The sequence below is a fragment of the Sorex fumeus genome, unplaced genomic scaffold (assembly GCF_029834395.1).
Source record: "Sorex fumeus unplaced genomic scaffold, SorFum_2.1 ptg000047l, whole genome shotgun sequence".
NCBI classification, from domain to species: domain Eukaryota; kingdom Metazoa; phylum Chordata; class Mammalia; order Eulipotyphla; family Soricidae; genus Sorex; species Sorex fumeus.
The window spans coordinates 14,527,425-14,548,717 of NW_026606104.1; the positions used below are offsets into that span (position 1 = coordinate 14,527,425).

General features: G+C 38.2%; 1 protein-coding gene across 2 annotated transcripts in view; it reads right to left on the reverse strand.

Moving 5' to 3' along the window:
- HS2ST1 (heparan sulfate 2-O-sulfotransferase 1) overlaps window positions 1–21,293 on the reverse strand; it is a 145,608-nt gene that overhangs the window by 35,568 nt on the left and 88,747 nt on the right. For both annotated transcript variants that reach the window (XM_056123676.1, XM_056123677.1), the window contains exon 2: window positions 3,170–3,408. In XM_056123676.1, coding sequence (XP_055979651.1) covers window positions 3,170–3,408 — 239 coding nt within the window. The remainder of the gene's footprint in view (window positions 1–3,169; window positions 3,409–21,293) is intronic.

The following is a 21,293-nucleotide window of genomic DNA, read 5'->3' on the forward strand; positions in this document are numbered from 1 at the left end:
GTCCCCTGAGCACTGCCAGGAGTAATTCCTGAGTACAGATCCAGGAGTAACCCCTGTGCATTGCCGGGTGTGACCCAGAAAGCAAAATAAAATAAAATAAAATAAAATAAAATGAAGATGGAAGGGAGGGTGGAGAGAGTACTGGGTGTAAGGTGCTTGCCCTGTATAAAGTCAGCTCTGAATCAATCCCCAGCATCACGTGGTTCCCTAGCACCAAGCATCACAGGGTACAGTCCTGGAGAACCCTGAGTATTGCTGGGGTGTCGTGAGGGATCACTACAGGGCCTAACAGAGCATCTTCAGGCCTTCACATTGAACCGCCAGCCTGGCTGGTCAAAAATCACTGGAAGGGACCTAGAGCCCTCCAAACATGGATCCAGAGGCTAAAACAGAGCCTGGAGTAAGCCCTGAGCGCAGGTGGGTGTGGTCCCAAAACAACAACTAAAATTTTCAAGATAAAACAAAAAAAAATCTTCTAAGTATCTTGAGTCAGATATTGATGATAAACTATTAGGAAAGAAAGAAGATATAATTTAATTCATTTTTAAATAATAGAGCACCTAATGGGCTGGAGCAATAGCACAGCGGGTAGGGCATTTGCCTTGCAAGCGGCCAACATGGCCGATTTGAGTTTGATTTCTCTGTCCCTCCTGGAGAGCCCGGCAAGCTACCAAGAGTATCTCGCCCACAAGGCAAAGCCTGGCAAGCTACCCATGACATATTTGATATGCCAAACACAGGAACAATTGTCACAATGGAGGCGTTACTGGGCCTGCTTGAGCAAATCGATGAACAACTGGAGGACAGTGACAGAGCACCTAATAGCAGTATAGGTGGACAACAACACTACAGTATTAAAACTCAGGTATTTTATACAAAACGGGGTTTGGGATATAGTTTTAAATTTTTAAAGCATGAAGTATACTTTCAAATTTTCCATTTAGATGAAGCTTACTAAAATGGAAATTAAAATGTTGTTTAATGTGTCATGAAAAGAGAAGGAATGAAATAATTGTGCAGTAACTGTGACTTGTTTGAGGCACTGATTTTATACAGATGAGACCAGAAAACAATATATTAGAGAACATTTGATATATACAAGCCATTTCTAATTAAGACCAGTTTTGAAACTACCAGCTGATATTTTGAAGCATACCTGCAAATGATTTAGCCTACTCCAATATTTTGTAGCACACAAACATGTTTTATTTTATTTTTTAATTTTATTTATTTTTCTTTTTGGGTCACACCTGGCGATGCACAGAGATTACTCCTGGCTCTGCACTCAGCAATCACCCCTGGCAGTGCTCAGGGGACCATATGGGATGCTGGGAATTGAACCTGGGTTGGCCACGTGCAAGGCAAACACCCTACCCGCTGTGCTATTGCTCCAGCTCACGCAAACATGTCTTAAATGTTATTTATCATGTGATCCAATTGCTTTTAAGATAACATACTTCTCTTCTGATGGATGTCCCTCCCCTTCTCACGTATATCTAACACATTATCTTTTTTTTTTTTAATTTTAAATACCAGAAGCTTTCTCTCGGGCAAATGCAACCAGGAAAATGTACCACTGTATATACTGTGTACAAATGTCATGTAGGTGAGCTTCTTTAGATTTATATTTCATAAAAAGAAATGGCGGATGTCAGTGTCAGACTCTATGTTGACTGACAATTTTGTATTGCTGGACATAAAATAAGTCAAAATTGAGGCAAGCTCAATATGAGCAACAGTTTCTTTAAAAATCTTGCTTCTAAAGAAATCTAAAATAACTATAAAAGCATTGAAAAATGTTTCTCTTAAATATTTTTAAAAGCAATCATGCAAATAGATTTAAAATCTACTACATGGTGTATAGAACCTGATTATTCAGGACTTGCCCTTGAGATATACAGTATTACAGAATGAACAGTGTTTATTACCCACTTAGCTAAATAAGCTTATGTTTCTTCTCATTTACAGAAGTTATTTGGTTTGGCACATGGATGTGGATTTTTGGTTCTATAAAAAGAGTAATTGAGAATACAGTAGAGAGCCAAGAATACGATGCCATATAGCATTCGTCTTCACAAGAGCTCTCTAGCAAAAAAGCGAAAGTTAACCCCTTGAATCAAAGTTATTATTTTGCTTCATTGTAAATAATGGCATAACATTGTTATGCTAAAACAATGGGATGAGTCAATTCTGCAACAATAAAACTCCCACTATTCCCCAATAAATATCATCTAATGATAAAACAACTAAAATGTTTCTAATAAGAGTATCCCAATATATTTGATATTGAATACTATTTCAAATATCACATTTTCGTCTTGTCCTGTTCAATTTCCAACCTTTCAAAGTTTGCTAAGGGAATATATTATGCTACTACTGCAGAACTGGTGAGTGAACTTTTTTTCATCAGATAATGTCCTCTACTTTTCTTAAAATTACATTATAAAATTACCTAGCCAGAGGCCGGAGAAATGATGTAGGATAGGAGTCGTGCTTTGCATACACCTTATCTTAGTTCGTTCTCCAGCAGGACATCTGGTCCCTAAGTATCTTCATCTTCCCAATAGAAGCACCCCTCAGAATAGAGCCAGGAGTAAGCCCTGACTATGCTGGGTAAGGTACAATTGCCTCCACCCTACACGTACACAATTAGCTACTTAAATATTTATCTAAAATTCCACAAGTTAAAAGGCAAGATTATATTGAAATTAGAACCCACAATCCCTGTTTCTCCAGGAGTTTACATCTAATATTTATATAAATTATTAATTAGAATGACATTCATGGTCTAGTCGCAACGTGACCCAGATAGAATATAGGCACTCATCAAATAAAGATTACTCTATCGTAAGCTGAGACAACATAATAATTTTAATTGCTAGACATCTCCTATTATTTAAAAGGGTATTAAAATAAAAAGTATAAATGTTAAAAAATTCAAGCTATTAATTCAATTCACAAATGTGTGAATATATACTTTCTATAAGGAAATGAACGAAGTAACTGTGAAGGATATAAAACTACAGTAAAGTTTGTTGATTACTTTTCCAAAGTCTCAGAATTCATTAGGATGACCATCCACATCCCAGAAAATACCCTGTCCTTTGAGAGACTAAATTTGAGTGATAAAGTGTCTGAAAACTTTTACATATTCCTTATGTGATATTACCTGATCTTGCAGTGACATCACTGGATTATTTTTGGTAGTGTTGATATGAAGAACATGATATTTATTCTTTGCACACAGGTCATAGGCAATATTGGTAAAAGACGTGCTTGCAGTTTTGGGGACTCTGTTATAAATGATCACCATGTCATCTTCCTCATCGGAAGCTGTATCTTGCCGAGGGCCATCCATGGTATGTCGCTGTTCAATTTCTCGAACTTCATGTCTTGCAATAGCTCTTTCTGCAAAGAAACATAGATCAACTCAGTATTTAAATACACTATAAAGTGGTTATAAAACATTGGAAATAATTTCCTATTCCCGAATATAAGTTTCTTACTCAAGAGCTAGATAAGAACAGTTGAATATTTTGAGAACAAAAACTTCAGAATTAATCCTTGAAGAGTGAGACATATGAATATCAAGAACAAAATAATAGTCATCAAATTCAGACTATCTCAGGGGGCAAAGAGACTATAGGGTTTACAGTTCTTGCCAATCCGCATATCCTATGCTTCCTGCAAGCAACACCAGGGGTGAATCCTGAGCACAGTGTCAGAAGCCTTGAGCATCTGCTAGAGGTGGCCCCCAAACCCACATCAAATCAAAACGGAAAAAGCAAAAACCTATATACCTCCAAAGTCACTTTACATTCAAACAGAATTTCTATAGCCTGAACCAGTTCTCAAGTTCATAAAGACATACTAATTGTACAAAATACTAAACTTCAAGTAGAAATTTAGTATTTCTACTAAACGGACAGGGGCAAGAGAGAAGGTGTAGGAAGTAAGGCACCTCGAAGGCAACTGTGTTGGCTGTGGCCCTGGTTTCATTCCCAGCACCACATACACTCAGTCCTCTGAGTACCATCAGGGTCACTCCTGAGTACAGAACCTTCAAGAATAGCCCCTGAATACTGCTGGGTAGGGCTCAAGCACTCCTCCCAGTAATAAATAAAATGCACTTAGAAAGCCTGAGAGATAGTACATGCTGCCAACCAGGTTTAATCCCTGGCACCACATATGATTCCCTGAACTCCCCTCCCCCCACCAGGAGTGATCCCTGATCAGAGAGATAGGGGTAAGCCCTGAACACTGCTGGGTGTGGCCCCCAAAACCAAAATAAAAAAAGAAAAGAAAAGAAAATGCACTTAGAAAATAACATAATTTGACCAAAGATTGTGAAATTTATTACTTCAAATTTAGCTACTCCAAGATTTATCTAAATGCCTACAGTCTGGATTCTGTCCCAAACAATCTCAAATTGTTACTGGAACCCCATAGGTGTGATGGAGAGCCAGAGTTGCAAAAACACTGCCATGGAAACTCTCCCTTTGATGGTGAATAACATGTAAGTCCTGACAACGTTCCTCCATGTCCCTTCATGACTTTGGTAATTCAAACCAATATTTACTCTTCAGTTTGTGACAGTTACAATCTCAAACTGTCACCACAGTTCAAGACTACTGTGGTGGTGTTGTGTCCACAAACTCTTTTTCTGTTAAAGGAAATAAAAGAGAATTGTTGATATTCAAGTGATGATTTCCTCTAGGAGCCCAGATATATGTGAACTTGCCTTTATAATATTCATCTATAATCACCAAAACTGAATTTTCAGTTTTTCCTAAAATCAAATACTTTGAATATTTTTATGATTTTAATAAATCTACAGCTAATCATTTACCTATAGAAAAGATGATTAAAGAAAACTACAATAGTAACAGTGTTGTAATCCCATCTATTTATACATTTTTACAGGCTTAACTGTTTTGAAAACTAGCTAATAAATTTAAATGTGTTTTTTTTTAATTTGTACATTAAAAAAAAATCTGAGGCTGGAGAGATAGTAGAGGGAGGTAAAGCATTCACTTTACATGTTGCAACCTGTGTGTGATCCCTGGCACTGCATCTGATCCCCAAAGCACTGCCAAAAATGACCCTGAGAACAAAGCCAGGGGTAAGACATGGGTATCAAAAAAACAGAAGAAAAAAACCTTTCTTTGGTGCTTAAATGCCAGTTAAATCATAAAATCAACATGTTTTGAAAATTAATGATTATTCTTGATTCATAACATATTAAATTATATTATCTTTTAGTATCCTGCCCACACAGCAAAGCCTGGCAAGCTACCCGTGATGTATTTGATATGCCAAAAACAGTAACAAGAAGTCTCACAATGGAGACGTTACTGGTGCCCGCTCAAGCAAATCATTGAACAACGGGAGGACAGTGCTACGGTGCTACAGTGCTATTATTTCACATAAACTTTAATTTACAAAATAATAAAGATGAGTTACTACTTTCCTCATTTATATAGTAATTTATGTGCATTTTGTATTTTTGTTTTGTTTAAACAGATTACTGATAACATAGTGTTATACCTAAGAATACATTTAAAGGTGAAGATAATATGAAAAATGAATGGAACTTTTTTTTGCAATATTTTTTTTTAAAACCAAACCTCAATTGAACAATAACATTAACTACTGTTGATGGTAACAGTAAACTGGTCTCATTTCTTCTGTGACAATACTTCAATACTTCAACCAGTAAGATCTTTTACAGTATGGCCATATTTTTAACTTACTAAATATTCAAAAGTTCCAGTTCTTATTTTATCAAAGATGCTCTGCATCTGGTTAGTACACAACCTTGAAACTCTAAATCAACGGAGAGGCTTTATTACGTATAGAACGTTTGTAAGTGCACTTAGAAAATGTAGGCGGTAAAAATAATACTTAAAATGCATTTTGAAGCAATGCTTTTTGTTTTATGTTCGAATCATGAATCAAAGAAAATCTGCTATGCAAGCTATTTCAGAACCATCATAACATTCATAGTGTACATGGGGCTGGAGACATAGTACAGGGGTTAAGGTGCTTGCCTTGTGAACAGCCAACCCAGATTCAATTCCAGGCATCACACATGATGCCCCAAGCATCAGAAGAATCACTTCATTAGAAGTGATTCTTGAGCAAAAAGCCAGGAGTAAGTCCTAAGCACCACTGGGTGTATCACCCCCCCCCCTTAAAAAATAAAAGCATAGTGTAGAAATAATGAGTTGCAATGTGAGCCATGAAATTACAGACAGTTCAGGCACTCCTGTGTCCCACACTGAAGATGGACACTGATCTCCATAGCAATTCTAGTTTGTGTAGGCTCCTCTTGGCTTGATCTCAGCACAGTGGGTCTTTTTATTGGACAGATAATAAGTGCAAAGTGTCAAAAAGATAGAACAGCAGAAAAGGTGCTTGCCTAGCACACAGATGGCTGGGATTCAATCCTGGTATCACCCATGATCACCTGAGCAACTGCCAGGCATGACTCCTGAGCACGAGCGAGGAGTAATACCTGAATGAAGCCAGGTGTGGCATAAAACTCCCAAATAAACGACCAAATAAATTCAAATCCTTTTTTTGAAGGGGGGGCACACCTGGCAGTGCTCATGCATTACTCCTGGCACAGCACTCAGGAGTCTGAGCAGTGCTCTGGGGACCATACGCTAGGGATCAAACCTGGGTCTGTCACATGCAAAGCAACTGCTTTACCCAGTGTGCTATCTCTCCAGTCCCAATAAATTCAAATCTTCTAAGAGATAATTTTTTTCTTTTTTTGCTTCTTTGGTCACACCAGGCAATGCACAGGGGTCTCTCCTAGTTCTGCACTCAGGAATTACTCCTGGCAGTGCTTGGGGAACCATATGGGATGCTGGGAATCGAACCCGGGTCAGCCACGTGCAAGGCAAACGCCCCACCTGCCGCACTATTGTTCCAGCCCCAAGAGATAATTTTCAGTAGCAATGATATTTCTACACTGCCAAGGCATTAAATGTCTTGTTTACTGAATAAATATAATGATCAAATGTATAAAACACTGCAACGTAAGCAAATACAATAACCTAAATTGTTTGTACCACTGGTCACAAGGATCAATAAATCAAACTATAGAGGGTAACTAAATGTTTTTCCTTACAACAGGTCTTTTAATGGCAACTTTTCACTATAAAGAAAATTACATTCATAATTTTAAAATTCCCCCAAAAGAAATCATAGATGGTTTGGTGGGGGTAAATTCTATGTCACTATGTAACAGACCCAAAACTACTCATTCACAGGATGAGAGCAAGTGAAACTTGGGATTACTAGTTTAGAAAGGTATTTTCCAATTTAAGTGAGTTGTAACATCCCTAAGGGCACTAGAATGTCCAGGGGTGGGTAGTGGTAATAATCACTGAAGCAATAGTGGTACTGCCTGCTTGTCTGCTTAAAGAAGATAACTGGAGGGGACTCCCCCTTACCCCCTCTGCCAACAGCAAGTAGTTCGTGGTCCCACGCAATACAGCTGAGATCGACCACTGAGCACAGAACCAAGAGCAGTCCCTGAAAAGCTTCCCCATATGGCTTAAATCCCCACCCCCAGTCAAATTAGATATCATATAGTAATGTTCCTTGAATTAGATGTTGATATCGCAATTCAGTGTTCCCCCCACCCCCAACCCCTTGCATGCAACTATTTCCATCCCTGATACCACATATGGTCCTGAGAACCTGCCATGAGTGATCCCCGAGTATAGAGGTAGGAGTAAGACCCAAGCACTGCTAGGTGTACCCCAGAAACAACAACAACAAATTACAGAAGCCACCCACATACCTCTGAGTTATCTCTAAAGAGGTAGAGAGTTATGTCCTTTGTTGAAAAACAGGAATTAAAGATAATATGGATGAAGAGCTAAAACTGGATTCCCAATGAAATATTATAATAAACACTTGCGACTTTACTTTTTAAAAACATGTCAAGCATATCACTGATCTCCTTTATTCTCATTAGTTACTTCAGTTTATTCAAATCTTGAAGAACAGCTTCTCAGGAAGAATAAGACAAGCAGAAAATTGCTGCTAACTCGAATAATAACCTGTGGAAATTATCAAAGCACTTCCTACTTCAAAGAAAAGTAAAAACAATGACCTCTGCAAAGGCTTTTTAAAGGCATTTCAAAAACATTCCTCTATTAAGTACTAAGTCAGAAATATAACCTAACTTTTCATACCAGATGTCTTGCTATTGCTTTCCTATTTTTGCGTCCTATGGGATCAACAAAATTAAACATAATAAAGATTAAAAATGATGGAGTTGTCAGCTGAGAACAGGCCAGAGCCATGGTGAAGTGTTGAAAGTTCTGGCCTACCTCCATCTAAAGCACAGTACACACAGACAGACGGATGGATGAACACACATATACACACTCACTCACAAATGCAACAGCTAAGAACAAGCACAGCTGTTAAGTAAAAAGAAAAAAAAAGCGTGGAGACCTATTGCAATTACTGCTTAATGACCTTAATTTTTCTACCTCCATATAACAGAAGTAAAACAACCTTTTAAAATTCTATGACTGACGATTTCAATATTTCAGAATCCTTCCTCTGGTGTTTTGGGTCTGCTGAATATAAAATTTGTTCTAAGCCCAATTTTCAATGCGTCTACACAGATTTTAAGAATTTTCAGGGCAGGGGAGAGAATATTGGGGGTAAGGCTTGCATGCGGCCAATCCCAGTTCAATCCCTGGCACCATATATGGTGCCACTGTCAGGAGTAATCCTTAAGCAAAGAGCCAAGAAGAGTCACTGAACACCACTAGGTGTGTCCTCAACCCCTATCTCTGGCAAGAATTCCACTTCCAATGCTCAGACTTGGAAAGTACAGTCACCAAGCTAAAATACAAAATACGTATATATGCGTTTTGTGGTTCTGTACGCACATCTGTTGATAAAGGATAGAGCAGGTAGAGAACAAAGACCTAAAGGATTTAGTAAAATGTTACTTAAAACGTTTTCATGAAATACACATTTTTCAACAAGAAATAAGAAAGATGTTATTTCAGTTCCATACTCACAGCAGAGTACAACTAAAGCATGCAAAACGTAAGAAAATACTGTAACAATAGAGTTTCATTTACTTTCATTTCTGACTTCACTAGAATGTAGTCTGAAAAAAATCTCCATCAGTTGGTTACTTGAAACAGGAGAAATGCAGTCACTGTTTTGCTTAACAATAAATTTAGAATAGCATGTATTATTGTTGATTATGAAATCTGTTAAAGCAAAAGGCATGACAAACAGCATGGGGCTCCAAGCAAATTTGCTTTCAGCACTCCTGGCCAGCAGGGAACTACCCAGGGTACCTGGAGATGCTCTGGGGCCTTTAAGGCCACAAGTAGTGGTGCGTGGAGGCCCCCATGGTTACACCTAGAAGTGCTGGGGACCATGCAGTATCATGACTGAACCAGGGTCAGCATGCAAGACATGTACCTTAATCGCTGTGCTATCTCTGTAGGCCCTAAATGGCGTCTTTGATTTTATAAAATCATTCAACCTTATTAAGGGCTTAATTTATAAAAATGACCTAACTGGTATTTACACAGCTAATCTGGAAGTCTTGAAATGGATAAAAATTCAGTTCTAAAACTTTCTACTTTCTACTGTCATTTTACCTTTTTGTGCATTCTGAACTGGAAGGCACAATTAAACTGTTTTCAATATGAAATTGGTTTTTCTGGCTGGAGGGTTCCACAGCTCCTGGAGAATGCTCCAGACCCTGAACAGAGCCAATATCACCGGGAGGTTCCAGATGGGGTAGGTGCTGTCTCCCCGCCTTCTCCAGATGGAATCCCGGTGACCATGAGGTTCTACAAGCATGGCTCTGGCATGCGGGTACCGGGACTTTTTTCCAAACCGCACGACCACTTATACGGCCGCACGGCATTTCCTGATATGCAAAGTGATCAATGAAAAGTAAATGATCTAGCATTTCTCCCTGAAAATCAGGCTTGTATGGTGGTGGGAAAATCTGGACAAAAGATAATGCCCAACTGAAATACATCTGGACTGTGTATTTCACTATGGTGCTATGCTGCCCTGGGAGGGGAAGGGTGTCTGTCCCTCTGCCTGTCCCCCCTTTGTGGTGGCGACACGGTGGCCTGCATCTTTTAGATCCTAATGAACAACCAGGTATGAGACTGCATTGACAAGGCACGTGGGGCTTCATGGGATGGGGGGGGGGGGGGGAATCGGCCCTGCTCCCCGCTATGGCAATGCTCCGGGTTGCCACCCTCAAACGCCTCCTCCGGCTTCTGACCGACCATGAACCCAGAGGCACACATACCAATCTCGGAACCCAGGGGCTCCTGGCAGTAATCCCTCTAGGTTTATTACTACAGCACTGTAGCACTGTCCTACAGTTGTTCATCGATTTTGCTCTAGCGGGCCCAGTAACGTCTCCATTATGAGACTTGCTGTTACTGTGTTTGGCATATTGAATACGTCATGGGTAGCTTGCCAGGCTTTGCCGGGCGGGCAAGTTACTCTTAGTATCTTGCCGGGCTCTCCGAGGGGCAGAGGAATCGAACTCGGGTCGGCCAGGTTGGTCGCACGTAAGGCAAACAGCCTACCGGCTGTAAAACATCAGAAACTCAAATTCACGTGGCCGCTACTGAGGCCACAGGACATCATATGCTCTTCATAATGAACAACAGAAAACAAATTTTCTATTGATGTCTTTATGGCAGGTGTGAATGTTGGGGAAAATTCCAAATAACAATGGTGGGTCTTTTGTCGTAATATTGAATGTGATCAGCACAGAGAGAGAGAGAGTAAAGTGGAAATCTGCCACACAGGCGGTGGGTGGGTGGATGGGGGGTATACTAGGGTTCTTAGGGTGGTGGAAAATATGCACTGAAAAAGGGAGGGGTGTTTGATCATTGTATAACAGACCGAGACTTGAGCTGAAAGGCTTTGTGACTGTTCTCATGGTGATTCGACAAATAATAAAGAAAAAGAAACTGGTTTTATATATACATACACACATATAATATGTAGTAATATATTACATATATTTTATATTTATATAGAAGATAATTTGCTATGTATCTTCTGTATATCAAAATCCTTATATATAAGTGATATACAATACATTCAGTAATACACATATTCATAATACATACATATGCATTTATGTGTCCTTACTGAATATCGGTTTGTTAATGTGTGGGTGAAATCTAATCTTGACAGGAAGAAATGGAGAGAGAATAGAATAAAGGGGAACTATAATGAAAGTGAAGAAGTTCACTTTCATTTTAAAAGGCCAACACGAATAAGATGGAGTTTTGGATGTTTTAGCAGACATGCAGTCATTTTATTTTTCATATCATAAAAGGGTTTGAAAAAGAAAGTTTGAGAAGAAAATTCCTATGCATCATATCTTTTTTTTAACATATTATTTCACCTAATATATTCCCTAACACACTGTTTTAGAGAACATGGCCTGTTAGTCAATGGTATAGAAACCCATAATCACCACTGATACACTTACAATACTGATACTCTGGAAAAGCTAAATAATACATTAATTCTCATAGAGACAAAATTTGCTCTGAAGAAAAGGGACTCATTTGTTTAGGAATGGAGGCAATGCAAGACTGTGCTTCTATTCTAACACAGCTAAGGTCTATCTATCCAAAATTACTAAGAGGCATGCATAAAAAATAAATGATCTTACATTCTGTTTTTTATTAATGCCTGCTGTTAAAAAATAAAAGGGCAACTCATACTGAATTAAGGATATGAGTGAATAAAGCTATAAATTCACTATAAGAAAGCAAGAGGCAATGGTCTTAGTAAAAATTTCTTAGATATGGCAATAAAAGTACTGACTCCAAAAGAAAAACTAGACAAGGAGAACATATCAAACTTCCTTGCGCAGTGAAAGAAGCAGGAATGGGGACAAGGGAGACACGCCAGTGGGATGGTAAAACATACATATAGAAACATACAAACCACATATCTGGTAAGAAGCTAGCGTCCATAATAAATCTCCTAAACCCTATAGCAAAAATAAAATTAAGTCATTAAACATTGGGCAACAAACTTAAAATTATACTTCTCTAACAAAAGATAAAATGAACAGTTAGTATGAGTAAAGATACTCAACATCTCAATCAGGGAAATGCCAATTAAAAACCGTAACGCTGGGCCAGAGAGATAGAACAGTGGGTAAGGCACTTGCCTTGCATGCAGCCTACCCAGATTCTATTCCTAGTATCCCACATAGTCTCCCAAGCACTGCCACGAGTGACTCTTGAGTGCAGAACCAGGAGTAAGCCTTGAACATTACTAGGTCTGGCCCCCAAACAAATAAGCCCCTCCCAAAAGCAACCCCCCCTCAAAAAAATAACCATAATGAGCTACCACTATTTCCTTACTCCTGTTAAAATGATGACAGGTATCAGGGAGAATACTAAAGATCTTGCATGTGATTGATTCTAGTTCAAATCCCTAGTACCACATGAAGTCTAGAGAACACTGCCAGAGGTCCCTCCAGAGAACAAATATCAGAACTACCTGTGAGAACTGCCAATTGTTGCCCAACAAATGAACACTATGACCCAAACAAAAACAAAACAAACAAACAAATCCAGACAATAACAAGTATTAGTGAAGGTGTAGAGGAAATGAAACCCTTATGCACTACAGTGGAAAAACAAAAGTGTAGCCACTATGGAAAATTGTATGACGAGAAGCAGAGATCCAACTATGCCACGTCCAAATATATATCCAAATACTGGAAGTCAAAAGATTTGTTCTCTGTGGCATGATTTATAATGTTCAAGAAGAAGTGAAATGGATTAATGTAAAAGGTATCCTTATGTGAATATGTCCCATCTTTCATACATTTTCTATGAATATATAAATGTAGTATACACATAAAGTAGAAGCATATTTTGCCTTTGGAAAGGAAATCCTGGAGCTGGAGAGAGAGTACAGTGGCTAAAGTGTTTGCCCCGTAAGCGATCAACCTGGGTTTGATCTCCAGCATATTCTGTCCCCCATGCCCACCAGGAATGGTTCCTCAATGCAGAGCCAGGAGTAACTCCTGAGCACCACTGGTTGTGGCCACCAAACCAAACAAAAAGAAAGTAAAGAAAAAGAAAAGAAAATTGTGATGTGCAACAATATGGGTGAACCTGGAGAACCTAATGCCGCATGAAACTGTTAGACACAGAGTGCCAAATACTGCATTATTCCCCTCAGGCAAAGAACCAGAAGTAATCAGAATCACAAAGCTGAGTGATGGCTGCTAGTGGCTGAGGGAAGGAGGTAACAGAAACCATTTCAGTTATGCATTTGCACCAAAACAAAAAACAAAAAGCAAAACAAAACAAAAAAAAAGCCAGTGGTACAATTATGTTTAAGTTAATAACAGTGTACAACATAAAATTCTTATGGAAGATTTATACAGCATTTATGATTTTTCCATTGGAAATTTTAAAATAACTTGTAAGTACAAGGAACAGGAATTATATTAAAATGATAGATTATATTCAGAGGGGGAAAAAAAACATGCTCAAGGAGTTCAAACATAAGGAAGTATTTTAAAAGCAAATGAAATAAAAGTCTCCAGAGAGTCTATCCATTTGCACAATTTCTTTCCGTCAAATATGTAATCACCATTATTATTTATCCCTTCAGAGATGATTTTCTTCTGCAAAACAGCCATTTTTATCACAAGTATAATACTTTACTTTGCCTCTGTTGTTTTTTTCAACTTAAATATATTTTTAAAATTTCCCTATATCAAAGTATAAAGGCTTTTCTTGATCCTTGTTATTGTATTAGTTTTTGATGTGAGGGATGGAAACCAGGCTTTTATATGTGAAAAGCATGCACTCTACTAAGGGAACTATATTTCTGATTCTTTTATCTTTTTTAAGCAGCATAGCATTTCATTGTATAAGTGTATAATTTACTTAATAGATTCTATTGGTAAACATTTAGATAGCTTCTTTTCCTTGGCTGCAATAAAAACAAGCTGCTATAACTTGGTACATGCATTAAGCAACAAAAATTTTCAGATCCTTAGCAAGACTGCTGTTCCAGGTACAGACCCCACCCCCCTCTTTTAAGACCTACAGACATAACCCATCAATAAATTTTTCACCTTATCTATAAAATAAGAAAAGCCACAGCCACACAAGTTTCAGCCATGCTGAGACCACTCTCCACATGTTAGGATGAGCCTCACGCATGAAGGAACCGGCAGAGGAGCCCAGGTGTGCGAGACCCGTCGCTGAGATCTCCAAGCTTGCTCGGATGGGGACTGGGCCTCCTCCACCCAGATCCCCCATCTTCCAGTAGCTAGACATTTTTTTTATTAGTGAAGCACCATGGGGTACAGTTGTAGATTTACAAATCTTTGTGCTTGGGTTTCGGTCATACAATGATCAAATACCCATCCCTCCACCAGTGCCCATTTTCCACCACCATGGATAATATTCCCCCCACCCCCCAACCCCCCCTCCCACCCTGCCTCTGTGGCAGGGCATTCCCTTTTGTTCTCTCTCTCCTTTTGGGTGTTGTGGTCTGCAAAAGAGGCAGTGAGTGGCAAACACCAGTAGCTAGACATTTACACCCAACAACTGCCGTGTAACCATATCAACGGCCAAGATCCAGAGACTATAAAACCAAGCTCCTGGAAGTAAATGCGGTCGTACAACCTCTGATTGTCTAGTTCTTGCTCTCAGAGAACCCAGCAGGATACTGAGAGTATCTTGTCTGCAAATATGCCTGACTGGGAACACCTGTAAAAGGTGAGTAGAGGCTTCCCCAAAAGCCTCCATCTCTGTTGGAGAGCCCGGCAAGCTACTGAGAGAATCCCACCTGCACAGCAGAGCCTGGCAAGCTACCCGTGGCGTACTGGATATGCCAAAAACAGTAACAATGATGGTCCTTATTCCTCTGACCCTGAAAAAGCCCCCAATATGCCATCAGGCTACACTAGCACGTGACAGGGATGGATGGAGACATTACTGGCGTCCACTCAAGCAAATCGATGAACAACAGGGTGATAGTGATAGTGATCTATAAAGTGAAATGACAAACCTGAATTTTATTAAAAATGAAAATGACATACACACACACAAAAATGTTACATGTATTCACTGATAACTGATAACTGATAACTGATCCAAGGGCAAATTGACAATATAAACCATGTGTCCTGTGTCAAGCAATTTCAACACCTATCGACAATAATGTTGGTAGCTGAATTATTTATAATTGGGAAATTAAAAAATAGATACAACCTAAAAGTGAATTAGCATGAATATAAATGAAAGGTAGTACAACATATGTTGGATAATAACTGAAAGAACTTGAGGCAGAAATCTCAAATTAGCTATTTGTCAAAAATTATTGAGCAAAAAAGAACACGGGATAGAATGACACATATATCTCTGCAAATAAAAATAAAAAACAAAAAGTACAAATACACACCCAATATAGAATATAGAATATAGAATATCTATATTTCTAAAAGAGGTCAGTGAAACTGAGGATGGTCATCAAACAAAACTTTAGCCTTATTTAAAATGTTCAATATTTTTGAATTACACATATTTTTAATGTAGCGATGAAGTCTGAAATATATATGCAAGGATGTTAACATCTGATAAATCAGACAGATTAAAAGTGATTTGTCCTTCTATTTTTACTTGATCTTCTACACTTTTTTTAATATTTGAAATGCCCTACTTTAAATATTTACAGTTTCTTTAAAACTTACTTTTAATTAAGGTCCCTGTTTTACACAGAATGTATTTTATTTAAATAAGAAATTATGCACAGAATTATTGGGTAAAAAAATTATTTCATATTTATAGGCATGCAGAATAAACTAAACAGAAAGTGTTTTCTGTTTGGTTTATTAGCAGTATAAAGCAAGTTGAGTAATTATAACAATTATATCAACTCATAAACCAAGTTATCAAGCTTCAATGGTTGTTTCACATCACAAGATGTTTTACACTTTTGGAGCAAAACAGTAATCACCAAGATAGTAACAAGTTACAATATATGATAAGTAAAGTTGCAGATGACTCTTCTGACACGGAGGGTGGCAGGGACTGCTCAGGGTTTACTCCTAACTCTGTGATCAGTAATTATTCATGGAAGAGATGGGGGAACTGTACTGTACGCAGTACCAGGACTTGACCTAGGGACAGTAGCATGCAAAGAAAGTGCCTTAAGCTTTCTTTGTACTATTTCTCCAGGATTCAGGTACCTCTTTCACAACCAGAATATGGAACATTCAAATGATTAAAAAAAAAAGTTTGGAGTATATAAAGAAAATGTAAATATCCAAGAATGTGACAGACAAAAACAAATTTATATTCAAATCATGAAGAAAAAAATTTCAATTACCAAAATAAGTTAGTATTTCATTTAACATATATTGCTGGGAAATTGGGCTGGAGTGATAGCACAGCAGATAAGGTGTTTGCCTTGCACGCAGACGATCTGGATTAGATTCCTCTGCCCCTCTTGGAGAGCCCGGCAAGCTACCGAGAGTATCTTGCCCGAAGGCAAAGCCTGGCAAACTCCCCGTGATGTATTCGATATGCCAAAAACAGTAACAACAAGTCTCACAATTTGTTCTGAGACATTACTGGTGCCTGCTCGAGCAAATCGATGAACAACGGGAGGACAGTACTACAGTGCAATGCTGGGAAATTGGCACATACAGATCCAAAGCACTGGAGTTTATCTTTTTTGAAAAGAAAATTGGGGGCAACATTCAGTTATTCATACAGTTTACTCCTGACTCTGCACTCAGGGTTCACTTCTGTTACGCTTTGGGGTGCAGAAAGATTAAACCTGGGTCAGCCACATGCAAGTCAAGCACCCTACCTGCCATAGTATCTCTCTGGTCCCTGAAGTTCATCTTTTTAAGAATCAAAGTATTTTTATTTAACCATTCTGGGTGTCATCCTGCCCTCCAACCACACTGGCAGTGCTATGTTAGGATGTATTCCTGTCTCAGATATCACTCCTTGCAGAACTTGGGGTCCAGATGGGTTGCTGGGAATAGATCTTGGGTCGGCAGCATGCAATACAAGTGCCCTGTCAGCTGTTTTCTTTGTACTAAATCTCCCTGATTTAACCATTCTGATGAAAATCTCTCAAAATATATCAATATAGTAAAAATAGAGATATATATTGAAAACAACTAGGTTTTCTTTGAAAACTATGGGTCAGCATTCATTCAACCAACCAACCAGCAAAATGGATGTTTCCAAAAAGAGCTTAGAACCTAGACATCTAAAAACTGATAGTTAAGTAATCTATCATAATTTAACAGTTAGTTCACCAATTTAAAATAAAATTCTACGAACATGGAAATACTGGGCTTGAAAGAAGGCTTAGTGGCTTCCTTGCCAAGTAATGGAGTAATTCAAAGAGCTCTGCTCTTAGGAGTTTCCAGTCAGAAAAGGACCAAAAGATGGCTCAGTGGATTACATAGTTCCCAAGACAAATGCAAAACCTTCAGCTTGATCCTATGTGCCATGCATCTAGGTGATCCTGATTGCCCCATGGTCTAGGACCTTTAGTTAAGAGGAACAAAGGGTCTCTAAGCACATTTTCACTTCATTCCAGGAATAGCTTCCCCATTACCCTTAAAAAAATCTTCTAGCCAAACTGTTAAGCCCCCATAATTCAGTCCAGGTTTTTACATAGTTGCCCCTTTTCTCAGTATGTACTCCATTTGGGATATTCGCCAACTACTGTAAAAAAATCTACTCAGGGACCGTAGTGATAGCACAGCGGGTAGGGCATTTGCCTTGCACGCAGCCGACCCGGGTTCGATCCCCGGCATCCCATATGGTCCCCCAAGCACCGCCAGGAGTAATTTCTGAGTGCAAAGCCAGGAGTAACCCCTGAGCATTGCTGGGTGTGACCCAAAAAGCAAAAAAAAAAAAAAAAATCTACTCAGGTTGCATAAACAGTACAGTGGGTAAGGCACTTCCTTATGTGTGGCTAACCCAGATTCAGTCCCTGGCACCATATATGGTTTCAGCACCACTAGGAGAGAACACTGAGCATAGAACGAGAAATAAACCTTGAATACAATTAGATGTTGCCCAAAAACAAAAAAAATATTGTCTTTCAAAGTGCACCTTAAATCTCTAAACTATGAAAGGTATTTTTCTTCCAATTAAATCATATCTGCCAAAGCCTTAAGATACTCATTTTCCAAAAACAAACAAACAAGACACATGATTTACTTCCTTAACAATAGAAGTGGAAGGTAAAACTTAAATCCTGCTGAGAAATGAAGCTTTACACCCCCAAAAATAAGAATTTATTTCCAAGGAATATTCAGGATACTCATAAAATACAGCTAACATCAAATAATACAAACCAGATATAGATGTATACATACCTACACATGTATAACAATGATGAATACATAATAGATGCATAAGATTGGCAAATGTTATAATCTGTACAAGCAGAAAATAAGAAGCAACTTTCTGAATCACAGCATCATTCTTTCAAGCACACAAAAAAATTATCAGAAAGTACTCTCAGCCATGGAATTCAAGTATCTTATATTTATAAGAGAAAACAAACAAATTTGGTGCAGGATACAAGTATCTACAGAATAAGTTGCTTAAGAAAAAACATAATAGGGCCAGAGTGATAGAACAGTGGGTAGAGAGCTATACTGTAAGCATCCAACCCAGGGTTCAATCCCTGGCACCCCATATAGTCCTCTGAGCCCATCAGGAGTGATCCCTGAGCTAGGAGCTAGGAGTAAGCTCTGAGCAGAGCTAGCTGGGTGTGGCTCCAAAACCTCCCAAAAGAAAACAAATTTTTTAAAAATCTGCTAGGGAAAAATAAAATAAAAATCTGTTGCAAGTCATGCTTTTAATATCAATGGCAAAAACATGACTATATTAGTTCTCCATTGCTAATGAAGTAAATGATTACAAATTTAGAGGTTCATAAAAACAGATTTATTATCTTATATGTGGAAACCAGATGTTCTACAATCAAGGTGTTGGTAAGACTACATTCCTTCTCGAAGCCCTAAGGAAAAATCTATTTCCTACAGGTTTCTTTCGGCTGCTAAGTGTGCTATCTTGGCCTCTACCTGTACTTTTACACCATCATAGGATCTTCAAATCTTTTGCAAAGACCCGTCATATCCTTTTCTGCCTCTGACACTCTTGCGTCTCTCTAGTAAAGACCCTTAGGATTAACTGAACCACCTAGATCAATCGTTTGCAACCTTTTGTTAACAAAAAAAAAAAAACATGCAGACTGTCACTGGTCCTTGTAGCGGCATAAGTAGAAAATTAGTGACCTAGAAAATTGAGGATAATTTTCCCATCTTAGGATCTTTAATTTTGTCTACAAAGCAATTTTATCAGGTGGGTTAACACATTCACAGGTTCTGGGGGACTATTAATCAGTCTACCACAATGGATATCTTTCTCTCTCTAATTTTGTAAAGATCACTGACTCTTTAATCCAATTTCTAATGATCACTTAAAAGGGAAAAGCTTAGTTCAAATACTTAGTAAAACTATAACTGTTTCTCAACTAATAGAATTTGAAAGGTTTTTGAAAATTCAGCATTCTTTGAAAATAAAATTGTGATTTAGCCAGATATACTGTACTTACATGTTTCAAAATATAGCTCATTTTGGTCGTACTTATTAGCAAAATTATAACTCAATAATAGTTTTAATATTCAAATAAATATCTCAAAATAAATAATAATAGCTTAAGACAAAAGCACCAATCGATTATTATTTTATCCCCTTCCATATCTGGGAAAACCAAACATAAGTTACCCTTACAGGAAGATCATAGATCACAAAAATGAAATGAGAAAATAAACAGAATTAATCTAGAATATTAAGTGGTTTACTGTGACTTTCAATGACACCTCATTGAAGGATTTTTACCATGTCTTCCATTTTCTAAAGAATCAAGGCTGGGTGAAGGATGTGGCTCAGAGGGTTAGCACATGCCTCGTCAACTTAAGGACCTGGATTTGATCCCTGGCACCACTAACACAAGAACAACAAAAATAGGATATCAGGACAGCAGTATGCCTGCCTAGGAAACAGGAGACCAATGAGACTAAATTCAAACCCCAGCACTGCTGCACAAGTCTTAGTGCAGTGCCAGCAGGCCCACTATTTGGGATCCCTAGCACAGCAACCAAGTCTGTGATTTCCCACACACCACAGCTAAGTTCACAAGCAAGTATGTGTGGCCCCCGCTCCCAACTCTGTCATCACAGAAATGAAATGATGGGAACAGTAAGAACAGAATTAAGAGCAAAAGGATGGATGGTTTACTTGGTTTTGAGTTTTAGTCAAGAATTTTACATTTGACAACTAATCTTTGCAAGTTTGCCAAATATTACTCATTAGATAGGTAATACAATCTGTCAGCTACTGTGTCTCAATTGATAAACCAATAAAACTAATGTTTTTCCACTCCAGCCTCATCATTAAGCTCATTACTGCTCAATGTGGTGCTAAATATCATTAGGCATTACAAGGAATTATAAATCCATTTAACACAGCAACGGCATCATGCAAGCTAAAAAGTTTATCACTTGAAATAAAAATTTGCACAGAAGATCAGAGAAATGGGATCATCTCAGGGTTTTTACAGTGGAGCTTGGGTGAGGGCACTTTGCACACTGCAGAATCTTAGTCATCGAGTTGCTGTGTGAAGTTTTTGAACTACCCGCAGAAATTCACATTCCCTTCTAAGATTCTTTATTACCTACTTCTTTTAGTCACTCAACGAGGTTCTTCAGCTTCAGGCATTCCAGCTGACAATTAAATGTCAACAGTGCCCTGAAGAACATTTTTGGATAAAATGATACGACATCTGATAGATTCCACAGCTGTATAAGTATAGATGAAATTATACGTGACAAAGTGAGAGAAACTGTACAGTGGGTAAAGCTCTTGCCCTGCACATGGTAAGTTTATTCCCCAGCACCACACCCCAAAGGCCCATCAGAGTAACCCCTGGGCAGAGAGCAAGAAGTAAACCCTGAGAACCACCAAGTATGACCACAAAACCAAAAAGAAAAGGAGAAGAAATATGTGATTATGAGTTTTAAATTGCTGTCGCTTGGTCATAAGAATATAACAATTCATTCTATTGTTCTAATTATGTACCTTTTAAATTTACATAAAAATTAAAATACATAATCTCAACTTCCACATTTTATTAAAATATGCAAATAATGATATTTATCA